The sequence below is a fragment of the Mytilinidion resinicola genome (genome assembly GCF_010093595.1).
Source record: "Mytilinidion resinicola strain CBS 304.34 unplaced genomic scaffold BDZ99scaffold_4, whole genome shotgun sequence".
Classification (NCBI taxonomy): domain Eukaryota; kingdom Fungi; phylum Ascomycota; class Dothideomycetes; order Mytilinidiales; family Mytilinidiaceae; genus Mytilinidion; species Mytilinidion resinicola.
The window spans coordinates 1,627,316-1,649,886 of NW_022985440.1; the positions used below are offsets into that span (position 1 = coordinate 1,627,316).

General features: G+C 53.4%; 7 protein-coding genes across 7 annotated transcripts; 2 read left to right on the plus strand and 5 right to left on the minus strand.

Annotated features, from left to right (window-relative positions):
* Positions 1-597: 597 nt before the first annotated feature.
* On the plus strand, positions 598-2,594 carry BDZ99DRAFT_516852 (uncharacterized protein; the record flags this gene model as incomplete). Its single annotated transcript, XM_033725110.1, has 3 exons — positions 598-1,111; positions 1,178-2,493; positions 2,550-2,594. The coding sequence occupies 3 exons, from the start codon at positions 598-600 to the stop codon at positions 2,592-2,594; spliced, it is 1,875 nt and encodes a 624-aa protein (XP_033581209.1).
* A 2,515-nt stretch (positions 2,595-5,109) lies between these two features.
* Positions 5,110-6,500, minus strand: BDZ99DRAFT_410664 (uncharacterized protein; the record flags this gene model as incomplete). The annotated part of the gene is made up of 1 exon (XM_033716596.1): positions 5,110-6,500. The coding sequence occupies one exon, from the start codon at positions 6,498-6,500 to the stop codon at positions 5,406-5,408; it is 1,095 nt and encodes a 364-aa protein (XP_033581210.1). The 3' UTR covers positions 5,110-5,405.
* An 852-nt stretch (positions 6,501-7,352) lies between these two features.
* On the minus strand, positions 7,353-9,101 carry BDZ99DRAFT_554635 (glutamate decarboxylase 1; the record flags this gene model as incomplete). The annotated part of the gene is made up of 4 exons (XM_033727133.1): positions 7,353-8,486; positions 8,545-8,589; positions 8,673-8,960; positions 9,021-9,101. The coding sequence occupies 4 exons, from the start codon at positions 9,099-9,101 to the stop codon at positions 7,353-7,355; spliced, it is 1,548 nt and encodes a 515-aa protein (XP_033581211.1).
* Positions 9,102-9,156: 55 nt separating this feature from the next.
* BDZ99DRAFT_410670 (ARM repeat-containing protein) lies at positions 9,157-11,704 on the minus strand. The gene is made up of 2 exons (XM_033716597.1): positions 11,058-11,704; positions 9,157-11,010 (listed from the first exon to the last, which is right to left on the minus strand). Exons 1-2 carry the CDS (start codon positions 11,489-11,491, stop codon positions 9,318-9,320), a joined length of 2,127 nt encoding a protein of 708 aa, XP_033581212.1. The 5' UTR covers positions 11,492-11,704; the 3' UTR covers positions 9,157-9,317.
* A 1,044-nt stretch (positions 11,705-12,748) lies between these two features.
* BDZ99DRAFT_410674 (RINT-1 family protein-like protein) lies at positions 12,749-15,745 on the plus strand. Its single transcript, XM_033716598.1, has 4 exons — positions 12,749-12,807; positions 12,863-13,275; positions 13,326-14,164; positions 14,239-15,745. The coding sequence occupies exons 2-4, from the start codon at positions 12,893-12,895 to the stop codon at positions 15,483-15,485; spliced, it is 2,469 nt and encodes an 822-aa protein (XP_033581213.1). The 5' UTR covers positions 12,749-12,807; positions 12,863-12,892; the 3' UTR covers positions 15,486-15,745.
* Positions 15,746-16,505: 760 nt separating this feature from the next.
* BDZ99DRAFT_437106 (uncharacterized protein) lies at positions 16,506-18,299 on the minus strand. The gene is made up of 2 exons (XM_033717565.1): positions 17,863-18,299; positions 16,506-17,810 (listed from the first exon to the last, which is right to left on the minus strand). Exons 1-2 carry the CDS (start codon positions 17,871-17,873, stop codon positions 16,625-16,627), a joined length of 1,197 nt encoding a protein of 398 aa, XP_033581214.1. The 5' UTR covers positions 17,874-18,299; the 3' UTR covers positions 16,506-16,624.
* An 823-nt stretch (positions 18,300-19,122) lies between these two features.
* Positions 19,123-22,411, minus strand: BDZ99DRAFT_437108 (putative mitochondrial aconitate hydratase). The gene is made up of 5 exons (XM_033717566.1): positions 21,579-22,411; positions 20,658-21,278; positions 20,167-20,604; positions 19,832-20,118; positions 19,123-19,779 (listed from the first exon to the last, which is right to left on the minus strand). The coding sequence occupies exons 1-5, from the start codon at positions 22,312-22,314 to the stop codon at positions 19,507-19,509; spliced, it is 2,355 nt and encodes a 784-aa protein (XP_033581215.1). The 5' UTR covers positions 22,315-22,411; the 3' UTR covers positions 19,123-19,506.
* Between the last annotated feature and the right edge of the window lie 160 nt (positions 22,412-22,571).

Genomic DNA, 22,571 nt, shown 5'->3' on the forward strand with positions numbered 1-22,571 from the left:
AGTGGATACACCGGCTTCCCCTAGGCCGAGGCCTGTAGAAGTTGCTATTTCTTGCCCAGCTATGGGCACCTGAAACAGTGCTGGTGTCAATAGGGTGTGCAACAAACCCAGTGGAGGTCGCGGCGCCGTCTATTCGCGGCGCCTTATGTCAGCGGCCGTAACGGTCACGCATCCGGCTAGCGCGGCCCTCCTTACCCGAAATCTAAACGCGCATCTTCTTTTCGCAGCGCAGCCTCCAATCTGACCCTCCACCATCCACCTTCACTCGCTCGCCCTCTCTCCGCCCTTCTCGCCACCCCCCTTCCTTTCTTGTACCTTCATACTTACCTCCTCTTTCTTCTCCCCGGGTACCCCTTCTACTGCCTGCAACTCCATACGCATGGTGCGCGAACCGCCAGCTCTCTCCTGAACACCCCGCTAGTCGAAGCTCCTTTGAGGCCAGCAGGAACTGCAGGAGTCTTCCCAGCACCAGCTATATCCAAAGGGTTACCTACTTGTACGCCTGCCTGCTCTCAATCCCGCTGGATTAGGGGCTAACATTGGCGGCAGAATTCTATATTTCCACCGACACTCGACTCCTCGAAACCATCATTCATCATGTCTGCCAGCCACATCGCCGGCAACCGGAACAGCACCCCGGAGGCGAGGAGCGAGGCCAGAAGCTCCCTCCAGCCGCCCTCTTCCCGTACCCTGATCGGGGCTGGACACCACCTCCGCGCGTCTGCTGACATGGGCGGCTTCTCATCGCCGCTGGCCAACCGTGGCATTCGACCCTCGTCCGAGGTGTACTTCAACCATGCCAACACCAACTCTGGCAACCCCGACGATATGGAGCGGGCTGCCCAGCAGTGGATTGCGGATATTGATCAGTACGAGGCTACCTTGGAGGAGATGGCCGCTGCTACACTTGACCAGGATTTCAAGGACGAGCTGAGCGCAATTGAGCAGTGGTTCCGTGTTCTTAGCGAGGCTGAGAGGACCGCCGCTCTTTACGCTCTCCTCCAGCAGACCACCCAGGTTCAAATTAGATTTTTCATCCAGGTCTTGCAGCAGATGGCTAAGAGCCACCCTATGTCTGGAGTCCTCTCCCCAGCCAACTTTGGCGAAAAGGGTGAGTGCTTTCTTTTATAGCCCTTCCCAGTCCCGAGCGCCCATATTGATATCTTGCCCTACGTAGACCCCATGTCCCAGAAACTCAGCGATGCGATGAGCAAACTAAGTGTCGAAGGCTCTAGAAACTCCCTCGGACCCGGTCTCGGTCGTCCACCTCCATCCCCAGGCGCGAAGCGCAACTCTGGTCTCGATACGGCCACGATCAATAATATGTTCCCGGATGCCGCTGCTGCTATTGCCAAGCAGAAGGCCGAGTTCACTCAGTCCACTGGAATCCCGCCAGTCTCCAATCGCAACAGCGCTATTGGCGATCGTACTTCGCTGGTCGCCCCGACTATCTCTGCGCCTGAGGATTTGAGGAAAGACAATCTACCGCAGCCACCGTCTTCTCCGTGGGGCCCGCGAAGCTCCGATCAGCGCCCGAAATCGTCGTCTGGACATCAACCGCCCATGGGCCAATTCACCCAGCCACCTCCTTCCGCTGGACTGCGTTCCCCACGTCTCCCGCTTTCTGGTGATGGCAACGTTCAGAACACCACACTGAATGCGCCTCAAGGTGATCCGAACAGCATGCCTATGCTTTCTCCTTATGCGCAGGGCGGAAGCTGGGCTTCCCAACTAAGCACTCCTATGGTGTCCAACTTTTCCAACCAACAGAGTGCTAGCCAGGCAGACATGGTTGCGAATGCTACCGCTATGAAGCTTGCTGCGCTCTCTACCGTCAACAACCGGATCCAGCTGGATGACGTCCGTAAGTATCGTCGCGCTAGGTCTTCCGAGGGTCAAGGAGTTGGAAACGGCCCTCTATCCCCTGGGATGAATTCTTCTGGCCTTCCTAACAACTTCATCATGACCAATGAAATGGGCCATGTCCTTTCTCCCCAACAAGCCGCTGCTCTTCAAGCTCAACAGCTTGCTGCTCTTAATGGACGTCGCTCTCGTCCTAATTCTCCTGGTCTCGCCATGCAAGGCGGTCTTGGCGGCGGCATGAACTTCGCCTCACCGCAGAACAACGGCTTCCTCTCCGCATACGACGGCAGCTCACCTCTTGTCGGCAACGGTCTCAACACGATCAACCTCGGCCAATTCGGTATCGGAATGGGCGGCAGCCATCACGATCACGGCGGCTACATTTCGGACCACAGTGAAATCAACCGAGGCCGTTCGCCACGCGGTCGTCGCGGCAGCTCGAAGCCCCCAGAAGACCCTACGGACCCATCGCTGCTTCAGGACATTCCTAACTGGCTTAGGAGTCTGAGACTCCACAAGTACACGGATAATCTCAAGGATCTGAAGTGGACTGAATTGGTCGAGTTGGATGATGAGGGATTGGAGAAGAGGGGCGTTAATGCGTTGGGAGCTAGGAGAAAGATGCTGAAGGTATGTTTGTTCCGCTTGTATTAACAGTTACAGATGAGGTGCTAATACATGTACAGGTCTTTGAGCAGGTCAAAGAGGCCAAGGACTCCGGAAAGTTGTAGATTATCCCAACCTTCCCTGTCATCTTCACGCGACTATTCGATCTTTTGATTACGATGCGGATTAGATGAGATGTTGATACTCTGTTGTCTGCGTGCAGATGACAATATTGACGCCTTCTCTACTCAGCTCAACTCAACTCAACTCTATGCCTTGGTACACCAAACAACAACAAAAGCAACCCCGAGTCCTTTGAAAGAGAGCGAAACTATTACGGTGGCGGAACCGAATGAACACGGAAGGCCAAGTGGTATCTAACCTTTTCTGTGGATTGATTTGATGTTGCATGGCGATTCTTGGATTCGGGCCTTGTGGGTGACTACATACACTACGTGCGAGCGACGGGGTTTATGTGATATATGGGAGTCTCTTGACTTGATCTTTGGGGGATCCTTGTTCTCTGGCTTGTTCTCTTTTTCCTTTTATGGTATGTGTGGGTGGGATATTGCATGATGGAATGGGTAGTTTTGTCTCACGATCGGCTCGCTACTTGGGGCATGAATTGATGGGCATGGGTATAATAATGGGATCAATGGAAACTATTCAAATGGTAACTGAACTTTGCGGGTGCGGTTAGAGTGTGATGCTTGTAGTTTTTTGACATGTCGAAGGTCCTCATTTGGCGTAGCTACGAAGGTACGTGGACGATTTCTAGCTATCTAGTGCGGAGAGAGAAGCTGACCAAAGCATAGCGCACTAATTCATTCGTTCATTTATTCCTCTCTCTCTCTCTCCAGCTTTCCCTCTGCTACCCTTATATTACCCCATCCTTCTTCGTCCATCGAATCTCTCGTCCCCACTCTCCAGTTTGCCACCCTGATGCCCTCGTATCACCTTATCCGTTTTCGTTCACGAATCCCCGCTTCCCGCGCTTCGCACCGTCCCTTATCCGTACGCATCTCTCATCTCATCGCCCAATCCCTTAAAGTATCAAATCAGCAGCTGAGCCCGAAAATCATCTCTTGGTCTGACTTACTGTCGCCCTATTGTCTTCAATCGTGAACACGACGCATCCTCTCCCTCGCGTATCGTCCTTGCTTCCAACATTCCCTCCCCGAGTATGCCTTTCGCGTTTACTCGCATACCGTCGCCGATGCCGATCCCAACGCATCGGTGTGCTTTAGATATTGGATCTGGCGATGGTGGGTGATGGTAAGGTAGGGACAATGGTGAGGCTGTGACCAAGAGCGTGGACCCGGGATAGGACAGGACGAGGATTGGGTATGGTGTGGTGTGGTGTATCCCTCTTCGCCCTTCCTCTTCAAAGAGGATCGAAGAGCATGTTGTGGGAGTAGGGCGAGTGTAGGCAGGACGGGATGGTGGTGCAAGGGCGGGGGTTCGGGCTGAGGGGCAGATTGGCGTAGAGGAAGGCTATAGGAGCAGGTCTTTGAGGGATGGGGGTGCTAGGTCTCGAACTGGGGCTGGAGCGGAGGGGCATGGTAGTGGTGATAGAGGTGTGTTGTGGGGGAGGAGAAGGATATGCTGGTGGTGGTGGTAGTGCTGAGGGAACGCGCTGGGAAAGAAAAGGTGGAAGAAGAGCATGCTTAGAGGCGGTGTCGGGACCATAGGGTAGCCGCTGAGTTTCGAGATAGGGGAGTCGAAGGAGCAAGAAAGATGAGGCTAGCGATTTGGTGCGGCTGGGGATACCGCCAAGAACCCTCGAACACAAGGCTGGCCCTCCTTTTTATAACACCTTATCTCACTACGATAGTCAGGTACCGATTCCCAAGGCTACTCAACACCTGTTCTAGACTCTCGATCCCCTCCGCGGAGTATCGGTCTCGAACGCCATCCCACGTGGGAACAAAGAAACAGAGCGAACCCAACACTCCCATTCAGGCACTCTCGCCACGCAACGGGTCGGTTCTAGATCTAGCGCGCATCACTGCCTTGTTAGGGTTTGACGAAGCGCGGCCTATTTGGGGTGTGGTGGCGGCAGGCTGGATGCCCTGGAGAAGCGGTTCGGCGAGGCCGTGGTAGGTGGTGCCGGGGCAAGCCATGGGGGCGTTGAGGCCTTGTTCCTGAAGCTAGGAGAGATGCACGGGTGGGGTCTAGATAGGCAATAGAGAAGCTTGGCTAGGTTCCACGTAGGAGGGGAAGAGGGAGATATGGCACGCGGACGGGTTGTGGCGGGATCTAGTGGGGGAAATGGGTGCGGTGGCTTCGCGTGAGGGCGTGATCTTGGTCACTTTCGGCGTGAGGTGTTGTATCGAGGCGGTCGGAGGTGAGAGGTGGGCAAGAAGAGACGGGTGGATGGTTGAGTAGCACGTGGTGGCAGCGGTGGTGGTGTTCAGGTAGTTAATGAGGGCATAAGGGGCTTGAATTCATGTGGAAGCGTGATTCTGATGCAAGATGAACATGAAACAGTTGCTGCTTGTTATTTTGGAGGGTTGTGGAGTCATGGGGAGTGTAATATGGCGTTTGCCAAAGTCATGTTTTAGTCATCACATCACTAACAAACGAGCAATTAAAGGACATGCGATTCATGAGAAAAGGGTAATATATTTCATTTTACGTGTTCGTTGTAGAATTGAATGGGAAAAGGCGAGAGATGTCGTGGATGCTACCAGAGCACGCACTTGGCTATTTCAGAGAAGGAACTGAACTGACGATGTTGCGATTTAAGAAGGTGCTAAAAAACGCCGAGAGTATCCAAAGAAGACGAGCTATGTAAAAGACAAGGTGGGAAGATCATGCTCCAACATTATCGAAATGCTCGAATGGGAAGAGATACAAAGGAAATGCCCTCAACAAGACAAAGGAAACTCAAAGAAGAATTGTGCGCGAAGACAAAGGCGGCTCAAAAGACGTCCTTATTGTCCACCATCCTTGTCTTCGAACCACTTTAGGCTAGCAATTTCCCAATAAGCCTCGGAGAAGGCATCTGGGTTATTCTCGACATACGCTTCGCAAGTCGCGGTTTTTGTCTTAGCTGCGCATCCGCCAGTTGTCCAGACTTTGCCAGCCCATTCACCGCAAAAGGTGAGGTTGATCACAATCTTCATATCCTTGAATCGCTTCGTGAAGTCGCAGCCATTACCAGCGAAGCGGGCGAGTGGAGTGCCCCATCCTGAGGGATTGGGATTGCCAGAAAGGAGATCCTTGGGCATCGTCTCGTTGGTCGCGTGAGAGAAGAAATAAATGGCGATGAACTTGTTTGTCCACTCCATGGCGTAGACACCGCCACCAGCCTGGTTGAAATCGGTTCCATAAGAAGGAAGCGAGTCAGAGTGTGCGTTTTCGTTGCCATAGCGGCGCATGCGCTGGGAGACCGGAGGAGGAATGGAGGACGGAGCTTCGATGCTACATCCAACGTTCTTGGCTTGATCGGTCGCGTTAACGTCGCAGTTCTTCGTATTCATGTTGCCAAGAAAGCTGGCTTCGTTGTTATTGACGTTTCCGCCGCCGCTGAGAGGTGTGGACGCATTATCGACTGCGCACCCAGCGCTGGTGTGTAGGGTCATTATATTGTTGGATTGGTCGTTGGCGCCCTCCAGCAAATCTGCTTCACCCGAGGCTGGCCAATTCGGTCCAAACATCCAGAGCGCTGGCCATGAGCCACATGTGCTATCCGGCATATGAAGGACATCTACAATGAGAAGACCTTGGTTATAAGCCTTCTTTCCTTCGACTCGTACAGAGGGCCTGCCTTGCGGAGTCTTGTTGGTATAATCCACGCCAAGATATACCGAATCGTTGAGATAGCCGATGTACTGGTTGGCGATGGATTGCTCGAGGGACTGATATTGCACGAATCCTGAGGTAGGATCCGGTCCGGTGAAGAAATCGAATCCGGGGAAGAATTTCTCTTTCGTGTAATCGTCTACCAAGGAGTAATGTGCGCTGGTGACGCTGGCGAAAGCGAGAGCCGTGGCGATGGCCGCGGTCTTGAGTGAAGTCTGCGGCATCTTGAGGGTGCTGTGAAGGAGAGTGGTTGTGATGGTGGAAAACAGGACGCTGTTTGTGATTGTGGGAAACAGTAGCTGTCTGGGAGCTTCAGAAGAACTTGGGTTCGAAGCTTGAAGAAGCAAGTAGGACTGAGTCGAAAGATTTGTGTGTAATGAGTCTTCCAGAGACACGTAGAAGAGTCGTTATATATGTGAGGGCAGGGCTTAACAGTGCGCTTTGTTGCTATTGTTGGCATTGACAATACGAATAAAGAATGACCATAGGAACGCGAGCCAATAAGATTTGTCCGTGCACAAAATTGTAACGTGTCCGAAGGCAGCGCTTTGCATCTAGTTTTGCACGTAGAAAATCACGAAGATTTGGTAGAGAATAGCGACAGAGCGTCCCTTCGACAAGTAACAAACCTTGGAAGTCAGTCTTCAACTCCAAGGGCCTCGACCATTCAGACAACATGGCGAACCACAAAACAGGCAGCCCGAGGTCTGTGCGAAACCTTCTACTCATATATAGACAGAGATGGATCGACATGGCGCCTTCACCTGGATTTTCACCACTACTTTCCCGGCCTCACAGCCATCCCGCTGTAGCGGCTTTATACCTTGAGAAACCGAGCTTCTAACAACAATGGTGTTGGCGTTGTCGTGGCCATGAAATCCATGGACGTGTACCAACGCGCGCCTTGGTCGCGAGTTTTGATGAAAAGCGGAGAATACTAGCGAATGGAAATAAGAGGGAATTGAACATCTCACTCCCTTAGCAGGCACTTAGCTGGATTGGAGTGTGCGATAAGAGAGGCTTTCGTCTCCAAAACCTTACTTATACCAACCAATCGTCCTTCCATAGACCTAGCCCTAGAACCCTAGCTCCTTCGCACTTTCTTCAATTCCCTTCACTAACCCCTCCAGCGCGCCCTTCTGCAAGTTACCATTCACGACAACTCTGAAGAACTTCCCTCTCTCCCCCGGCGCGAAGTCTACCATCCACCCCTTCGTCACCAACCCCTTTGCTACTGCCTCCGTAATCTTACTGTTTTCCTCCACGTCGCTCCCCAGCTTTCCCCCTCGTGCCCAGTAGAAGCACACCTGCAAACATGGCAGCGGCTCCGGACTGACCACCACGAAATCCCCGCTCTCCTTCAGCAGTTTGAGAAGGTACTCGCCATTCTCATATGCTCTTCCCACAAGATCCGAGAAATGCTGTTGGCCATAGTATTGCAGTGCAAGCCAGACCTTCAGCGCGTCTCCCCTTCTTCCACACTGCGGCGTCAATTCCGCAAGATCGTACACCTCGCGCACATCCTCATGCGCGTTGTGGAACAGATAGCCTGCTTCGAGCCGCAAGGCTGCCCAAAACCGGCGCAAATCCTGCGTGAGTAAGAATGAGCACGTCATCGGCACGCCGAGCATCTTGTGGGGCGTGATCGCAACCGAATCCGCGCGCTCGATCCCCGCCAGCCTGCTCTTTTTGTACTCCTCATTGAATACAACAGACCCGCCCCACGAGCCATCAACGTGCAACCACATATTCTCCTTCTCGCAGATGTCTTTGATAGCGTTGAAGGGGTCGAAGGAGCCAAGCACCGTGGTCCCGGCGGTGGCGTTGACGAAGAGAGGAGTTTCGCCTCGAGCTTTGCTTTCTGCGACTAGGCGGGAGAGCTCGGACGGTTTGATTCGGCCATATGCGTCGATGGGAACGCTATTTACGGCATTACTGCCGAAGCCGAACATCTGGGCGGCTTTTTCGAGGGAGTAGTGGCCGTGTGCGCTTGTGAATAGGGAGAATTTGTAAGAGCCTAGCCCATCGGTTTTAGTCTGTGGGTAGAGCGTATTGCGTGCGATGGCGAGAGCAGTGCTGTTGGAGGCCGAGCCGCCGGGCTGCGATATACCACCCGCGTGAGGGCCAGAGAAGCCGAAGAGAGAAGCCAGTTGGGTAGTGGTTTCTTTCTCGATTAGAGTGAGGACGGGCGAGACTTGGTAAACGTGGACCTAGCGGATTGGTTGGTATGCAATTTGTGGAAAAGGCTTAGCTGGGGTGTTTTGTTACATTTGTGTTCAGCACTGCGAGTAGGAGTTCAGACACAACACCGACCTTCACGAAAAACATGTCAGCTCATATTTGACCAAGATTGCGAACTGAGGATGCAGGTTGGAGATGCTGCAAGGGCTTCCCACCGCATTTGTGCCCGCGTAGAGCTTGTCGAGGAAGCCCACATCCCATGTGTTGACGCTATATTTCAACACCTTCTCGACCGTTTCCAGTAGCCCTTCCTTCCCTTGCCCTTTGCTAGGAACACTTAAGGCCAGGAGCGGCTCGAGTTTATGTGGAGGGTGGTGCTCGACCAGTGCGGTTCGTGGTCCACCGCCTTGAATAACGAGTCCATGACCGGTATGCTTTGTGGCGGCATCGACGTCGGCGGAATGGATGAAGGGTACGATGAGATCTCTGACCGCGTCTAGCAACTGGAGTCATTCTGTCAGCAGATGCGAACTTTGTATATCCCAGTTGTAGTGTGAACATACCTCTTTGACCTCGTCTGCACGATGCAGTACGGGGTCCTGTCCATTAGTGATGCCGTTCTGGTGGCCATTGTGGGTAGCCATCGCAAAGACAATATGAGATAGTTGTAAGGGAGTTAGTGAAAGTATGTACGTGAACCGTGGAACAATGAATAACGATAGAGAGAGAAGTGGATACGATTGCGACATCGCGAACGAAAAAAAGTATAATTATTTTTCTGCCGCTTCACCGCCTAATGTTCCGCCTTTGTACTCCTACAAGGTTGGTGTCTGTGTAAACCTCTCATTAAGTTCTCCATTTTACGCCGTCACCGCAGCCTTCCCCTTCCCCTTGGCTGATTTATGCAACTCTTTTTCCGTTGTCTTTGCTTCTCTTTCCTTTTGCTTCTTACTGGCAGCATACTTCTGTCTGGCCAGCTCAATCGCTGAAAGGTGCTTGCCACCTCTCTCTGCCTCCTTCTTCGCATCCCCATTAGGCTCCGGGAAGGACTGGAATCCTTCGTTTCCTGCGCTTGTCCGTGACTCTTTCACCCAATCTCCTCTCCGCCTCTTGTACAGGTCCATTTTCCAATTCCTCCAAACTGCGCGGCCTACGAAACTCTCGCGCATCGCTGCTTCGTTCTCAGCCAGTTCCTCTGCAAGACGCTCCCGGATGAAAGCAAGTCCGTGTGTTCCCTCCCACACCGAGTCAATGACATGCGAAGCAGCAGGGTCGAGCGCCATTTCAGCGATATGTCCGTAGAATTGCTGGATAATCTTACGGCGGAAGATGATCGTTGCAGTGGGTGAGGTTAGGGCTGCCTGTAGTGCCCGGGACGCGGTGGGGTCGCGTGCGATCTGAAGCGACAGAGATGATCCTACACGGGCTAGAGAGTCAAATATTAGGTTACTGAGTGGACCAGGGACAGCAAGCATAGCCTGTGCGAGAAGTGAGCCGTGGAGTTTGTCGGGATGCGATTGATGTGAAGTTGATTCCGACGATTTCTTGCCATCCTCTGAAGGCGCCTCGCCGCCGAGTTTCAGGAGGCGCGATATTTCAAATCCGTTCACGCCGCTGTATCCTGCTTCTAGTTGTGCAGCAATAGGTACGGTGGATACGCCGCGGATTGTACAACGTTCGATTAAGGTTTTGATGACGACTGTTCTGTTTCGGTCCACGAGCCCGGGTATTTGCTCCACAATTAGATGCATCGCTTCTTCTAGATCTTCCTTACTTAGCCGTTCGAGAATCTTGCCCACCACATATCCCGCGATCTCGTTTCTGGCTAGACTTCCCATTCGATCTTTGAAGAACTCGCGATATAAGGCCTTGAAAGTTTTACCAGGTGCAAACTCGATGATGGTCTCCAGTAGTCGAGAGCCGATAGGGCTATATATGAGGCCACTGATAAATGATGCGCTTTCCGTGCCCTCTGCAATTGGGCCATCGGGAAGCAGTCGGTGCATTATCGAGTTCTCGTCCTTGGCTCTCTGTTTCCCAAATTCCGATAGCTCTAGTTGGAGGAGAAGCTGTAGAGTAGGATTTCCAGTTTGATGTAGTGCCAGTGCTCGAAGATAGGTGGTATCAAGCCCAGAGACGCTATCATTGATGATCTTCTCCAATGCGCTAGTGAAAGCCTCTGGCACTGTCCGCTTCTCGAGGGTGAGTCCCTTGGACCTCTCCACTCCGGCCACACCAACTTTCTCTTTCCTCTTGCTCTGGACAGGCGACTTTTTACTCGATTGGGAGAAGGGGAGACCGGCTAGTACGAGTAGAAGGACACGCAGAGTATGTGATGCATAGGGGTGAGTCATGAGGTAGCCCAAGTAGCCTTCGAGCTCGTTTATAGCGAAGAGGTACAGGTTCTCCATTGATGCCACAATTTCATTTGGGTCGGACGAGGTCAGGTCCTCCAGCGGTGCAACCATCTCCTGTGTGACCATCGGAGCTGCGTGTATGAACAGGGCCTCGCAGCAGTGAGAAGCGAATCGGTGTTGTACGAGGTTCAAGAAGCTGTAGAGAGTCAGGACGCGCCAGAGATATTTCGTGATTATACTTACTGTCCGTTGAATTTCTGGAAAAGCGACTTGAGCTGGGCTGGCGTCGAGAGCAGAATCAGTCGCTCCATCAGTCGCGAGCATGACTGGCTATTTGCGATTTTCAGCTCCTTCTCCTCGGCTTCCTGGTACACATTCTCGAGAAACAATGCGCGCTCTTCGGGTCCTTCAAATTGGTTCATTTCGAGCAGCTCGTCGGCACGCTTGAAGTACTCCTGCTCCTCCTCGTCCAGCTGGCCGTAGTAGGGCATCTCCTCCGGGTGGGGGACGCCATCGAGGCCCTCGAAGTACTGCTGCTCGTTGTCAAACGGAGCGAACTCCTGCTGGCCGTCAAACGACTTCTTGTGGCGCTTGTGGGTGGCATCGTCGTCATGGCCGTCGCGCTTGCGCTTCTTCTCCTCTTCGCGGCGGCCGCGTTTCCTGTTCTCCTTGGGCATGGCGGTGGGTGGTGATTGTGAGGTGTGCTAGGAATGTGGGAAAATGCAGAAATCTTGCAGGGTTCGGGAGGGGAGCGGTGGAGGTGCAGCGGTGCAGAGAGATCGGCGCGCAGGGACAACGGAAGATATTTCAAGGATAGAGTATCCAGGCCCCGGCGGCTCAGGCATGAGACACGGCAGCACCACGTCAATGCAGCGAGCCGCCAATATTCTGCTGGCTCCTTCGCAGGCGAAGTTTGTCTTAGACAGAGCAGGCGAAGCCGACGAGGCGTGCGCTTGCCCGAGCGAGGCTCCACGTTTATTCTAGCCATCGCCAAGGCCGCCCGAGATCGCAGCCGTGTGATTGGCCGAATAACGCCCGTTTTTCTCATCGGGAGTGTCGAATCGGGAATGTCGAATCGGGAATCGAGGTTTGACAGCCCTATAAATAGGCTAGCGACGCTTCGGGACGCCTCCGATGATTTAATGCGAAGGCCAGGAAGGACTATTGGGCGCCATGCTTCGCTCAAGACGTCGTGGATGCGCGCTCCGGGCTCATTGCTGGACGAGCGAGATGGATTCGTCCGTAGGGCGGCGGCGGGCAAGAATGAGGAATGCTGCAATGATGCCTTCACTAGGTTGTCGCTAAGGGGTGATAATTAAGGAGCTGACTGGCACTGTTACCAAGCGCAATGGGCTCCTAGACAGCCGGCCATTCAAAAGGCTGCATTTGATGCCGCCAGGGGGCCGTCAGTTGCTTTGTAGCACACGGGGCATGGAAAAGGTGGCACTCTAATTCTAGGACAAGCCGTCTCGTGTGTACACCTATCTGCCACTGCTTGGGTTGCTGCAATGTATTTTCAGGAATTCAAAGAAGATGGATGCTCTTTGCCTTGGGCTATGTAGAAACTTGCTGAAGCACTTCCTGCAGTGGTAAACAGGTGTACATATGGGCAGAGCACTTGAGGAGTGTGCCACTTTTTTCGTGCCTAGCGTGTGCAGATAGATGCTAGATTGGCATGGCAAAAGTACGAATATATTCTACAGATATACTCACCCACGGCTTGTGTACACTTGCCTAGCACTGCTTGAGGTCCTCTGATACGTTACCAGAACCTGTGAAACGACAGTTTTGACAAGTCTGATAGCTCATCAGGCCACCTCAGACGGTGCTAGATCACATGTCAACGGGACGTTGTGCATGCCAAGACAATGCGGTCACACCTCCCCACCGAGAAATTCAAAGCCACAACGCGTCTTGACCATCTATACTAAAACGTTATACACGCTCACTCTGCGTCTGTGTACAGTTGCTTAGCACCGCTTGAGATCCCCTGGTACGTTATCAAAGATTGTAAAACGACAGTTTTCGCAAGGCTAACAACTCTCCAGGCCACCTCAGACGGTGCTGTACGCTCTGCCATGGAGAACTTCAAGGAGCGCGAAGCGAGGGTGGTAGACTACCTCGATGACAAGCTGCAAACCATGGACGACCTTGATTCGCTCAACGCTCTACTCTCAACTCTCCGCAATAATCATACCCTACTCCAGCAGCAACTTGAGGAAGCAGGACGCGATCACGAAGAGGCCAAGAGTGCTTCGAACCGCCACGGGGCCGCGCAGAAAGAACGCGCAGCCCAGTTCATCAAGGAGCAGGCGGATATCGATAACAGGTTGATGATTATAACGAGGTCCGATACCAGTGATGAAGCTGTTGGGCGCTTCGAGGCGAGCTTAGAGAAGCTGGCACGGCTCGACGTTGCCAATGCATATGTGGAATTGCTACAAGACGTGGACACTCTCAAGTAGGCTACTCTACCCTACTGCCATGAAGGCGAGTCTAAATCACACGCAGCAAAGAAGCACAATCCCAACTCCAAACATCAAGCGAAGCAGCCCTGGGCCCATACAAGCAATTGCAATCCCTCGTCACCCGCTTGGTACCTCTACATGAAGCCGCCGAAGGCGCAACCCCACATCTCCTCGACCACGTCGTGAAGACCTCCCAATCCCTCCGCAAACAAATTAAAGATGCCTTTGCAGCCGATATGGAAGCTATACTCAAAGAGATCAAATGGCCGACTCCTAAAGCAGTCATTCCAGCTACCCTCCAAAGTCGGTGGGATGCCTGCATTGCGAAATTGCTGGACCTACAAATGCCTGAGTTGGAAGCCCTGGAGAGCTCGCCGGTGGGCAAGAGCGGCGTGAAAACTCCTATCGTTCTCTTTCCATTAGAAGTTCTTGTAGACCCTCTCCAGGCCCGTTTCCGCTACCACTTTGGAGGCAATCGGCCTACCAACCGCCTCGACAAGCCAGAATGGTTCCTTGCCGACATCACAAAAATCTTGAACGAGTACGACGACTTTATGGTCAATTACGTGCAGCCAGTACTCTCCGCACGCTTTAGAGGAACAGATATGGCAATGAACCTGGTCTACATTCACGCCAGATCTGCATTCGTTACGGCACTACTACCAATGGTCCGCTCCAAGATCTTTGCCACGCTTCCGAAAGTCTCCAACGACCCTCAACTATTTAGCCATCTCATGCATGAGATCATGAGCTTCGATACTACCATTCGTGATGATTGGCAATATGACGGTGGAAATGGGATTGATGGGTGGAAAGGATTAGCGTGGGAAGTCTTGGACCAGAGTAATTGGTTCGGCCTATGGCTAGGAGTGGAAAAGACTTGTAAAGAATACCTTCCAAATCGTGTTATAGAGCCAAAGAGCTATGCTGACCATCTGATTTCACCCTGATTATAGTCGCACTATCCCGGTACCACGAGATAATCTCCGCACCCGACATGGGAGATTTGGACTATGAGTCCGTTAACTCCAACGCGACCAAGCCTACCAAAGGCGCCATTCGTGTCAACGATCTCCTCGAAACAATCACTGACCGCTATCGTTCTCTTACCTCCTTCAATCATAAGATTCGATTCCTGATAGACATCCAAATCTCCATCTTCGACCTGTTCCACGAACGCCTTCATTCGGGGCTTGAGGCTTACCTGGCCATGACTTCCTCACTAGGCCGCACCGTGCAGGGAGTCACCAAGGAAGAGCAAGCCAAGCTTCACGGTGTCGAGGGTCTAGAACGCCTATGCCGCATCAACGGAAGCGCAGACTATCTCCAGCGCGCCATGCGCGACTGGAGCGAAGACATCTTCTTCATCGAGCTGTGGGACGAGCTTCGCGAGCGTGCGCAGCGCTCCACATCTCCCTCTCACGGCCTCGGCGCAGACCTCTCCATCGCCGATGTAGCAGGCAAAACCTCCACCACCGTCACCGAAGGAGGGGCAGACGCTGATAACGGCGCTCTGTTTGATGAAACTGCAGAAGCGTACAGGAAGCTCAGGATCCGATCTGAGGGGATCATTGTCGATGTCCTCAGCTCGAAAGTGCGCGAGACGCTGCGTGCTTACCGAGGCATCAACCCGTGGGCGACCCTTTCTGGCTCTTCAACCACCATTTTGTCACCCACTGCGGAGCTCGACCCGTTGCTGGACACGCTACGTACCTCGTTCTCGTTCCTAAGTCGGGCACTTGCACCCGCTCCGCTTAGGCGCATCGTGAGGCTCGTGCTTGGCGTGGCAGATCAGGTCGTTTCCGATGCAGTAGTCAACAGGCACACCTTCTCGATCCACGGCGGGCGGCAGCTGCAGGCGGATCTAACTGCTGTTATTCAGGTTGTAGAGACCGCAGTCGGCTCGAAGGGTGAAGGCGTTGCCGGCATAGGGTTGCGGCTTTGGGCAGAAGGTTGCAAGTTACTCGGCCTCCCTGTAAAGGGAAGCGTGAGAGCTGGGGGAGGCGATGAGTGGGAAGCGTGGGATGATGAGGCGGAAGAGGGTGGTGGAAGGGGCGACACGTTGGGCCTATGGGAGGTGGAAAAGAGGCTCTTTGCGGATAATCAGAGCGCGAGGGTCGTGCTGGAGGAGTTGGGGATTGAAGCGCTGCAGGTCCCGGAGGCGAGAGCGGTCATTAGGCGTAGGGTCGAGATTGCTGGTTGATTTCATAAATTACACACTTGTTTGCCACTGTCTGAGGTGCCTCAAACTGCTGTCACGAACCTGAATACCATGCTTTTGAACGGTCAGGAAGCTCATTGGGCCACCTCAGACGGCGCTGAACAGGCGCATGCAGACTATAAGTGCTAATGTACGACGTCTTCAAGCATCACCATTTAAGAAATCATGGTTTGATTTCACACACTTCTTTCGTTTATTTCTTCTACAATCGATGTATGTACGCTCTTTTGCCACCGTCTGAGGTGCCTCGTGATGCGTCTACTCATCCGAAAACTGCGCTTTTCACACTGTCAGCAATCTCGCTGGGCCACCTCAGGCAGCGCTGAACATGCGTGCGTATACGCGCTAGGAGCGCTAGTCCGTGACGTCCAGATTTCAAACACGCTTTGTGTGCTCGTTGCGGATCTGTACGCCCACGTGACTAGGCAAGTCTGGGGCCTCTTTGGGTGAGGCAAGCGGGCCACTTTTGTTAACGCAAAGGGGGTCTTTAGGTAACGCAGAGTGGTCCGCTGGTTGACGTAGAGGGAGGGGCTCTTTGGTCGACGCAGAGGGGGTCGTTGGTCGTTGGTCGACGCAGAGGGGGCCTTTTGGTAGCCCTCTTTGCATAAATGGTTGGCTTAAATAGCCCTCCAAGAGGGTGGCATTATGAATTAAACGTGTTTTGTGTGCTCGCTGCGGATGTATGTGGCCACATGAGACACCCCTGGTAGGATAATCACGTAGGGTTGCGGTAATATAAGTCTGGTGCATCGTAATTTGGAGGGGTTTTATTATGAGTTTGGAGGTGTGGATAGGTATGGAAGACACCCCTGGAGGATGGAGAGGAGCTAAAATAGGGATGTAAAGGTCGGAAGGGTGTAAATCAGGTCCCCGATAGTTATAGAGTAAGAATTAAACAATGTTAATGTAGAATTTGGGGTATAGATGACCACGTAAGACGCCCCTGGAGGGGGCAGAGGAGCTGGAAGGACAATGTAACTTTTTTGAGGGTGTAAATCAGGTCTCCGATATAGAGTAAGAATTTAGCGATAGTAGTATTACATTTGGGAGGGCAGATAGGTACGTGAGACACTCCCGGTGGATATAGAACGACGGGAGGAAGAACACAAAGAACACTCCCTCTAATCAGCAACTGTCAATGCCTCAAAAGCCACTTCAACATCCCTAAAGCTCTCACCATTCCCCTTCGCTTTCGTCTTCGCCGCCGTCTCAGCCTTCCTCTCCCTATACTCCTTCCCCAACGCCTCCATTACCTTCCCCATCCCCGCCTCCGCCCCCCTCTCCTTCAACCCCTTCTTCACCCGACTAAAATTCTCCTTCACAAACGCCCTATACTCGCCCCCAGCACCACCCCCCTCCTCCACATTCGCACCTTTCCCACCACCCCGAGGAACCGGCCTCGTCTGCACCAACTTCCCCCTACACTTCCCACACGTATGCCGCGCCGGATCCACACTCCTACTATGCCGCTTAAACTCATACCCGCACCCTTCACATTCCCACACAAACTTAAACTCGATCTCATAACTATGCTTCGTCGTGACCTCAACGCCTTGGTCGCCGAACAGCCGGCCCACTTTCCGCGCCCACGCTTTGAACTCCGCGCCATGTGGCTGCGTGCGCTGGCCGTCGATCATGAAGGTGGCTAGATGGCAGAACTCGTGCGCGAGTACGTTGCGGAGACGGTCGGGGTTGTCGATTACTTTTGTCGCGAGCTCGATGGAGGCGTGGTTGCGGTATTTTGTTTCTATGGTTCCGTCTGGAGCGCGGGTGCGGAAGGTTTCGCGCCGCCAGTTTGCGCGGCCGGCGGTGGTTTTAAGGGTTTTGCTCCAGACGATTTTGGTGCCGCCGGTTGAGGCTGTAAGCGTGGCGATTTGAGAGAAGGTGGTGAGAGTGTCTAATTCGGCGAGGAAAGCATGGGCGAGGGCGTCCTTGTCGGTTTCGAAGTCTTTGCGTGCTTTTCGGGCGGCTGCGACTGCCGGATCGGCCTTCTTAGAGGGGCTTCTGGACTTCTTAGGTGATGAGGTAGGAGAGTCGTCGGAGTCGTTGTTTGCAAGGAACTTGGGCTTTCGGGGCGAAATGAGAGGTTTGGAGGGAGAGTAGGTGTCGTTCCAGGTGTTGATCACGTCGGCAGACCAGAAAGCATCGAGACTTGGCCGAATGTGGGGAGGGGATGGAATGCGGGGTTTTGTCTTTGAGGGTGATTGGAGACGAGATTTTGACGGGCTAGCTGGAGCAGGCGGTGGTGTGCTCGGGCGAGAATATTCAGGGGCAGCTTTGCGAGGAGAGTAACTGCGAGGTGGGGAGCTAGATTGGCCGTCAGTATAAACCGTGAGGATGTAAATGGCGTTTGACTTACTACTGAAGCATAGCATGATGATCGTTCGAAGACGAGCTATACGGACGATTCGCAGTATTCGGAAGAGTAACCGACCTCGGAAGCTGTTTTGGTCGTACTGGTTTCTTGACTGGTGAAGGCGATGCTGTAAGGTCTATGACCGCCGATGCTGGCTCAGAAGCTGATCTTACGTCTGTCTCCAACAACTTGCTCTCCAACGACTCGCTTTTTGATCTAACGTCTCGCTGTGTTCTCGACAATGCCGGGGCGATTTTACTCCTCTTTGACTGCCCCTCCGTTTCTGAAGCCTCCGCATCACTTGGCTCCGTACCGCACCAAATACTCTCCTCTTCCTCAACTTCTTCAACCTCTTCAATCTCCGCTTCAACTTCCTTCGGCTTCTCAGTCTCGACTGCGTCGATCTTTCTGCTTTTCTTCTCCGTCCTCGAAATCAAAACCTGTCTCCCACTCCCACCCTCCTTCCGCCTCCCCCCCTTCTCCAAACTCCTCGACTCCTCCAACGACAACTTCTGCAACAACGTCGTATTAATAGCCACAGGCCCTAGCATCCTCTGTCGCCTCTTCGGCGTATCTTTTGCTTTGGGCACCATTCCCACCCCCCTCCCCCTCTCCCTCCTCCCTGCATAATCCTCCTCCTCCTCCTCTTCCTCATCGCTCGACTCCACAATCCTCCTCCTCCTCACCGGCGCCGGTGCCGGCACAGAGTTCGGTTTCGATATCCCTTCTCTTGCTTTTGCTCCTCCTACTGGTTTCCCCGGTTTCCCTGGTTTTGACGAAAGAATATAATCTAGATCCGGCAAACTCTCATCCTCACTATCCCCACTTTCCTCAACCTCAGGTTCCGGTTCCGGTTCCGGCTCCGACCCACTCTCAAAATCCTCATCCTCATCCGTGAATTTCTGCAGCGGCTTCTGCGCCGGCTTTTGTGTCGACTTCGGCACCAGGGCTGGGTTGCGCAACCTCGCCATCCTCAATCCAATCCGATCCGTGTCGGCTGAGACAAAGGTAAGAAAGAAATATCCAAGGACCCAAAAAAATAAAATAGTAGTGTTGTCGGGCCTCGTTGCAAGGATAGGTCAGTAATGGGAAACGGTAAGGCTGGTGGGCCGAAGTTCGCGGGTTCGCGAATGTTTGGGGATTGTGGTTGGTGCGGCAACGGCGCGTGTCACGTGAAGCTTTAACCTCTTGCGATCGGGAGTTCCCGGGTTGGCGAATTTAAGCACGGCTTTCACGTCTGCCATTATCCGTAAAGTCATGTGTCACTCAGGTACGCTAACATGGCCGCTGTATAACGAAGCAATCATAAAGTATGCGCCATATGCAGAACAAAACCATCGGAAGGAAAACCCATAAAACTTGTTACCAAAGAGCTACATACAGATAGAGAGGCTTCTATAACACCATCCCATCCACACTACGCAGGCACGCAGAAAGAATACATTTGCAGTAGTTGACGGCCATCAAGTTTCATCATCGCATGCATCGCTTCGACAGTCATTCGCTTGCGAGCTCTCATCTTATATCATCATCCACAATCGTCCACTCCTCCGCTGAATGATCGGGGCTTAGGGATGACCTCCCAGGCCGTCCCATCATGCCCTCTCGCTGCTTTGATATCGCAAACAAAGACTGCATGTTCATCATTTACGCCTTCTTCTCCGCCGCCTTCTTGGCCATCGTGTTCAGTGCGCTTCCGTTCTTGAACCACTCAATCTGGCCCTCGTTGAAGGTGTGCACTAGCTTAACGTCGTAGGTGCTGCTTCCATCGTGGGGGTGGACCCTGAGGGTCATTGGCTTGCCAACGGCGAGCTCAGTGATCAATAGATCGACCTTGTCCTCGGGCTGGATCTTGTCATAGTCGGCCGGGTCGGCGAAGACTAGAGGGAGCATACCCTGCTTCTTCAAGTTGGTCTCATGCTGTGGTGGGTTAGTAGTTGTTCGCAATAGATCAGCGTAATAGAACACTCACGATACGGGCGAATGATCGGGTAATGATGGCAAGTCCGCCAAGATGTCTGGGCTCCAACGCGGCATGTTCACGGGACGAACCCTCTCCGTAGTTCCAGTCACCGATGACAACCCATGGGATGCCGTTCTTCTTGTAGTCACGTGCAGTAGCCGGGACAGCATCGTATTCCTTAGTCTTGAAGTTCTTGACCTTGTTCGCCTCGCCGTTCTCGGCGTTGATAGCACCGATCAACATGTTGTTGGAGATGTTGTCGAGATGGCCACGGTACTTCAACCAGGGGCCAGCCACTACATATCGTTAGAGCATGTAAGGATATAACCGACAATGTTACTCACTGGAAATGTGATCAGTCGTAGTCTTGCCTTGAGCCTTGATAAGAATCGGGACATCAAGAGCGTCCTTTCCATCCCATGGCTTGAACGGCTCGAGAATTTGAAGACGGTCAGACGTGGGGGAGACAGCGACGGAGACCTTGGAGCGGTCGGCCGGAGGCGCCTGGTAGGTATCCTGGCCTGGGTCGTAGCCGTTGCGGGGAAGACCATCACCATGGGGAGGCTTGAGCTTGAACTCGTTGCCATCCTTGTCCTTGAGGGTATCGGTTAAGGGGTTGAAGTTTAGAGTACCGGCGATGGTCATGGCGACGACGAGATCAGGGGAGGTGACGAAAGCGTGGGTGGCGGGGTTAGCGTCGTTACGGCCAGTGAAGTTGCGGTTGTAGGAGGAGATGATGGAGTTGGGCTCGCCCTTCTTGACATCCTTACGGTCCCACTGGCCTAATCATAGTGAGTTAGCAAGGACAACAGTGAAAGAGGGGAGTGTTGCTTGCCAATGCAAGGACCACAAGCGTTGGCGAGAACCATGCCGCCAAACTCCTCAAAGGTCTTTAGTTGTCCATCACGCTCGATGGTAGCGCGAATCTGCTCGGAACCAGGGGTGACAGTGAACAGAGAATTGGCCTTGACACCATGGGACATGGCATCCTCAGCAATGTTGGCAGCACGGGACATGTCCTCGTACGACGAGTTGGTGCATGAACCGATCAAGCCAACCTTGAGCTCTTCCGGCCACTTGTTGGTCTTGACAGCCTCCTTCCATTTGCTGATGGGAGTGGCAAGATCGGGGGTGAAAGGACCGTTGATGTAGGGTTCGAGCTCGGACAGGTTGAGCTCGATCAGTTGGTCGTATTCGGCACCCTCGTCCTCACGGAGTTCAGCAGCGTATTCGCGGGCGAAGTCACCAATTTCGGTACGCTTGGTGGCAGCTAGGTAGTCGTACATGCGGTCGTTGAAGGGGAAGAGAGAGGTTGTGGCACCAATTTCAGCACCCATGTTGCAGATGGTTCCCATACCCGTGCAGGAGAGGGTGTTGGTGCCGGGGCCGTGATATTCGACAATGGCACCGGTTCCACCCTTGACGGTGAGGATACCAGCGACCTTGAGGATGATATCTGAAAGAATGTTAGCTTTGTGCTGAAAGATAGCTAATCAAGCCACCTCTCGCGATAGCATCCCAGAGAACCATCTGAGTCGCAAACCGCCAATTGAATGCCGGAGCTCTCCGAGCGCATTTCGCGGGACATCTAGCGTGGGAATCCAGTAGCGGTATCAAAACTGCAGTTGTTTTTCCGCATCTAATGGTTCATGGAAGAACCGTTGACGAACGCGTGCACGCTTAGTGCGGAGCTAATCGGAGGCTTGGTATAGCGGGGCAATCCGTATAGCCGCAACATTATGAAAACACAACTCACCCTTAGCAGAAGTCCAGCCCGACATCTCACCAGTCAGCTTCACACCAATGACCTTGGGAGCCTTCAATTCCCAAGGAAGGTCGGCCATGACGTCAACGGCATCAGCTCCACCAACACCAATGGCAGCCATGCCGAGACCTCCGGCATTGGGAGTGTGGGAGTCGGTTCCGATCATGAGAGCACCGGGGAAGGCATAGTTCTCGAGAATGATCTGGTGGATGATACCAGAGCCGGGCCTCCAGAAACCAATGTTGTATTTGGCGCACGAGGTGGACAGGAAGTCGTAGACCTCTTTGTTGATGTCGACGGCACGAGCCAGATCCTTCACGCCGCCAACCTGGGCCTCAATCAAATGGTCACAGTGGACGGTGGTAGGCGTAGCGACCGAGTCCATGCCGGCGGACATGAACTGCAGAATGGCCATCTGGGCAGTGGCATCCTGGCAGGCAACGCGGTCGGGGCGAAGCTTGAGGTAGCTGGAGCCACGCTCGATCTCCTGGCCATGCGGGTCGTCAAGATGCGAGTAGAGGATCTTCTCGGCGTAGGTCAGGGGGCGATTGAGGCGGCCGCGCACGATGTTGAGGTTCTCGTTCATCTTCTTGTAGTTGATGTAGTGGCCCTTCTCCCAGTTGGTCATTTCGACCTTCCTAGAGAGCGGAGCGTCGCTGACGGTTGCCAGCGAACGCGAGCCCATGAGGCCCTGGCCGACACGACCGAGGCGCGAGAACTTCTGCATCGTGGTGGTGGAATGGGAGAGGGGAGAGTGTGGTGGTGGTGGTGGTGGAGAGAAGCGGAGAATGGAAGGAAGAACGTCAAGTTGGTAGATAATGACCGCTTTCTCATTCGCCAGTCGGCGGGCTGTGCGGGAAAGCTGGCTGAAAGGCTTTGCTTCACCCTCGGCAACTTAAAAGCAACGCTCTACCACAACTGCGCGGCAATTCTTTCCCGTTCGGCCGGCACGTGAAAGGAAGGCGCTTTGGTTTGTTTATATAC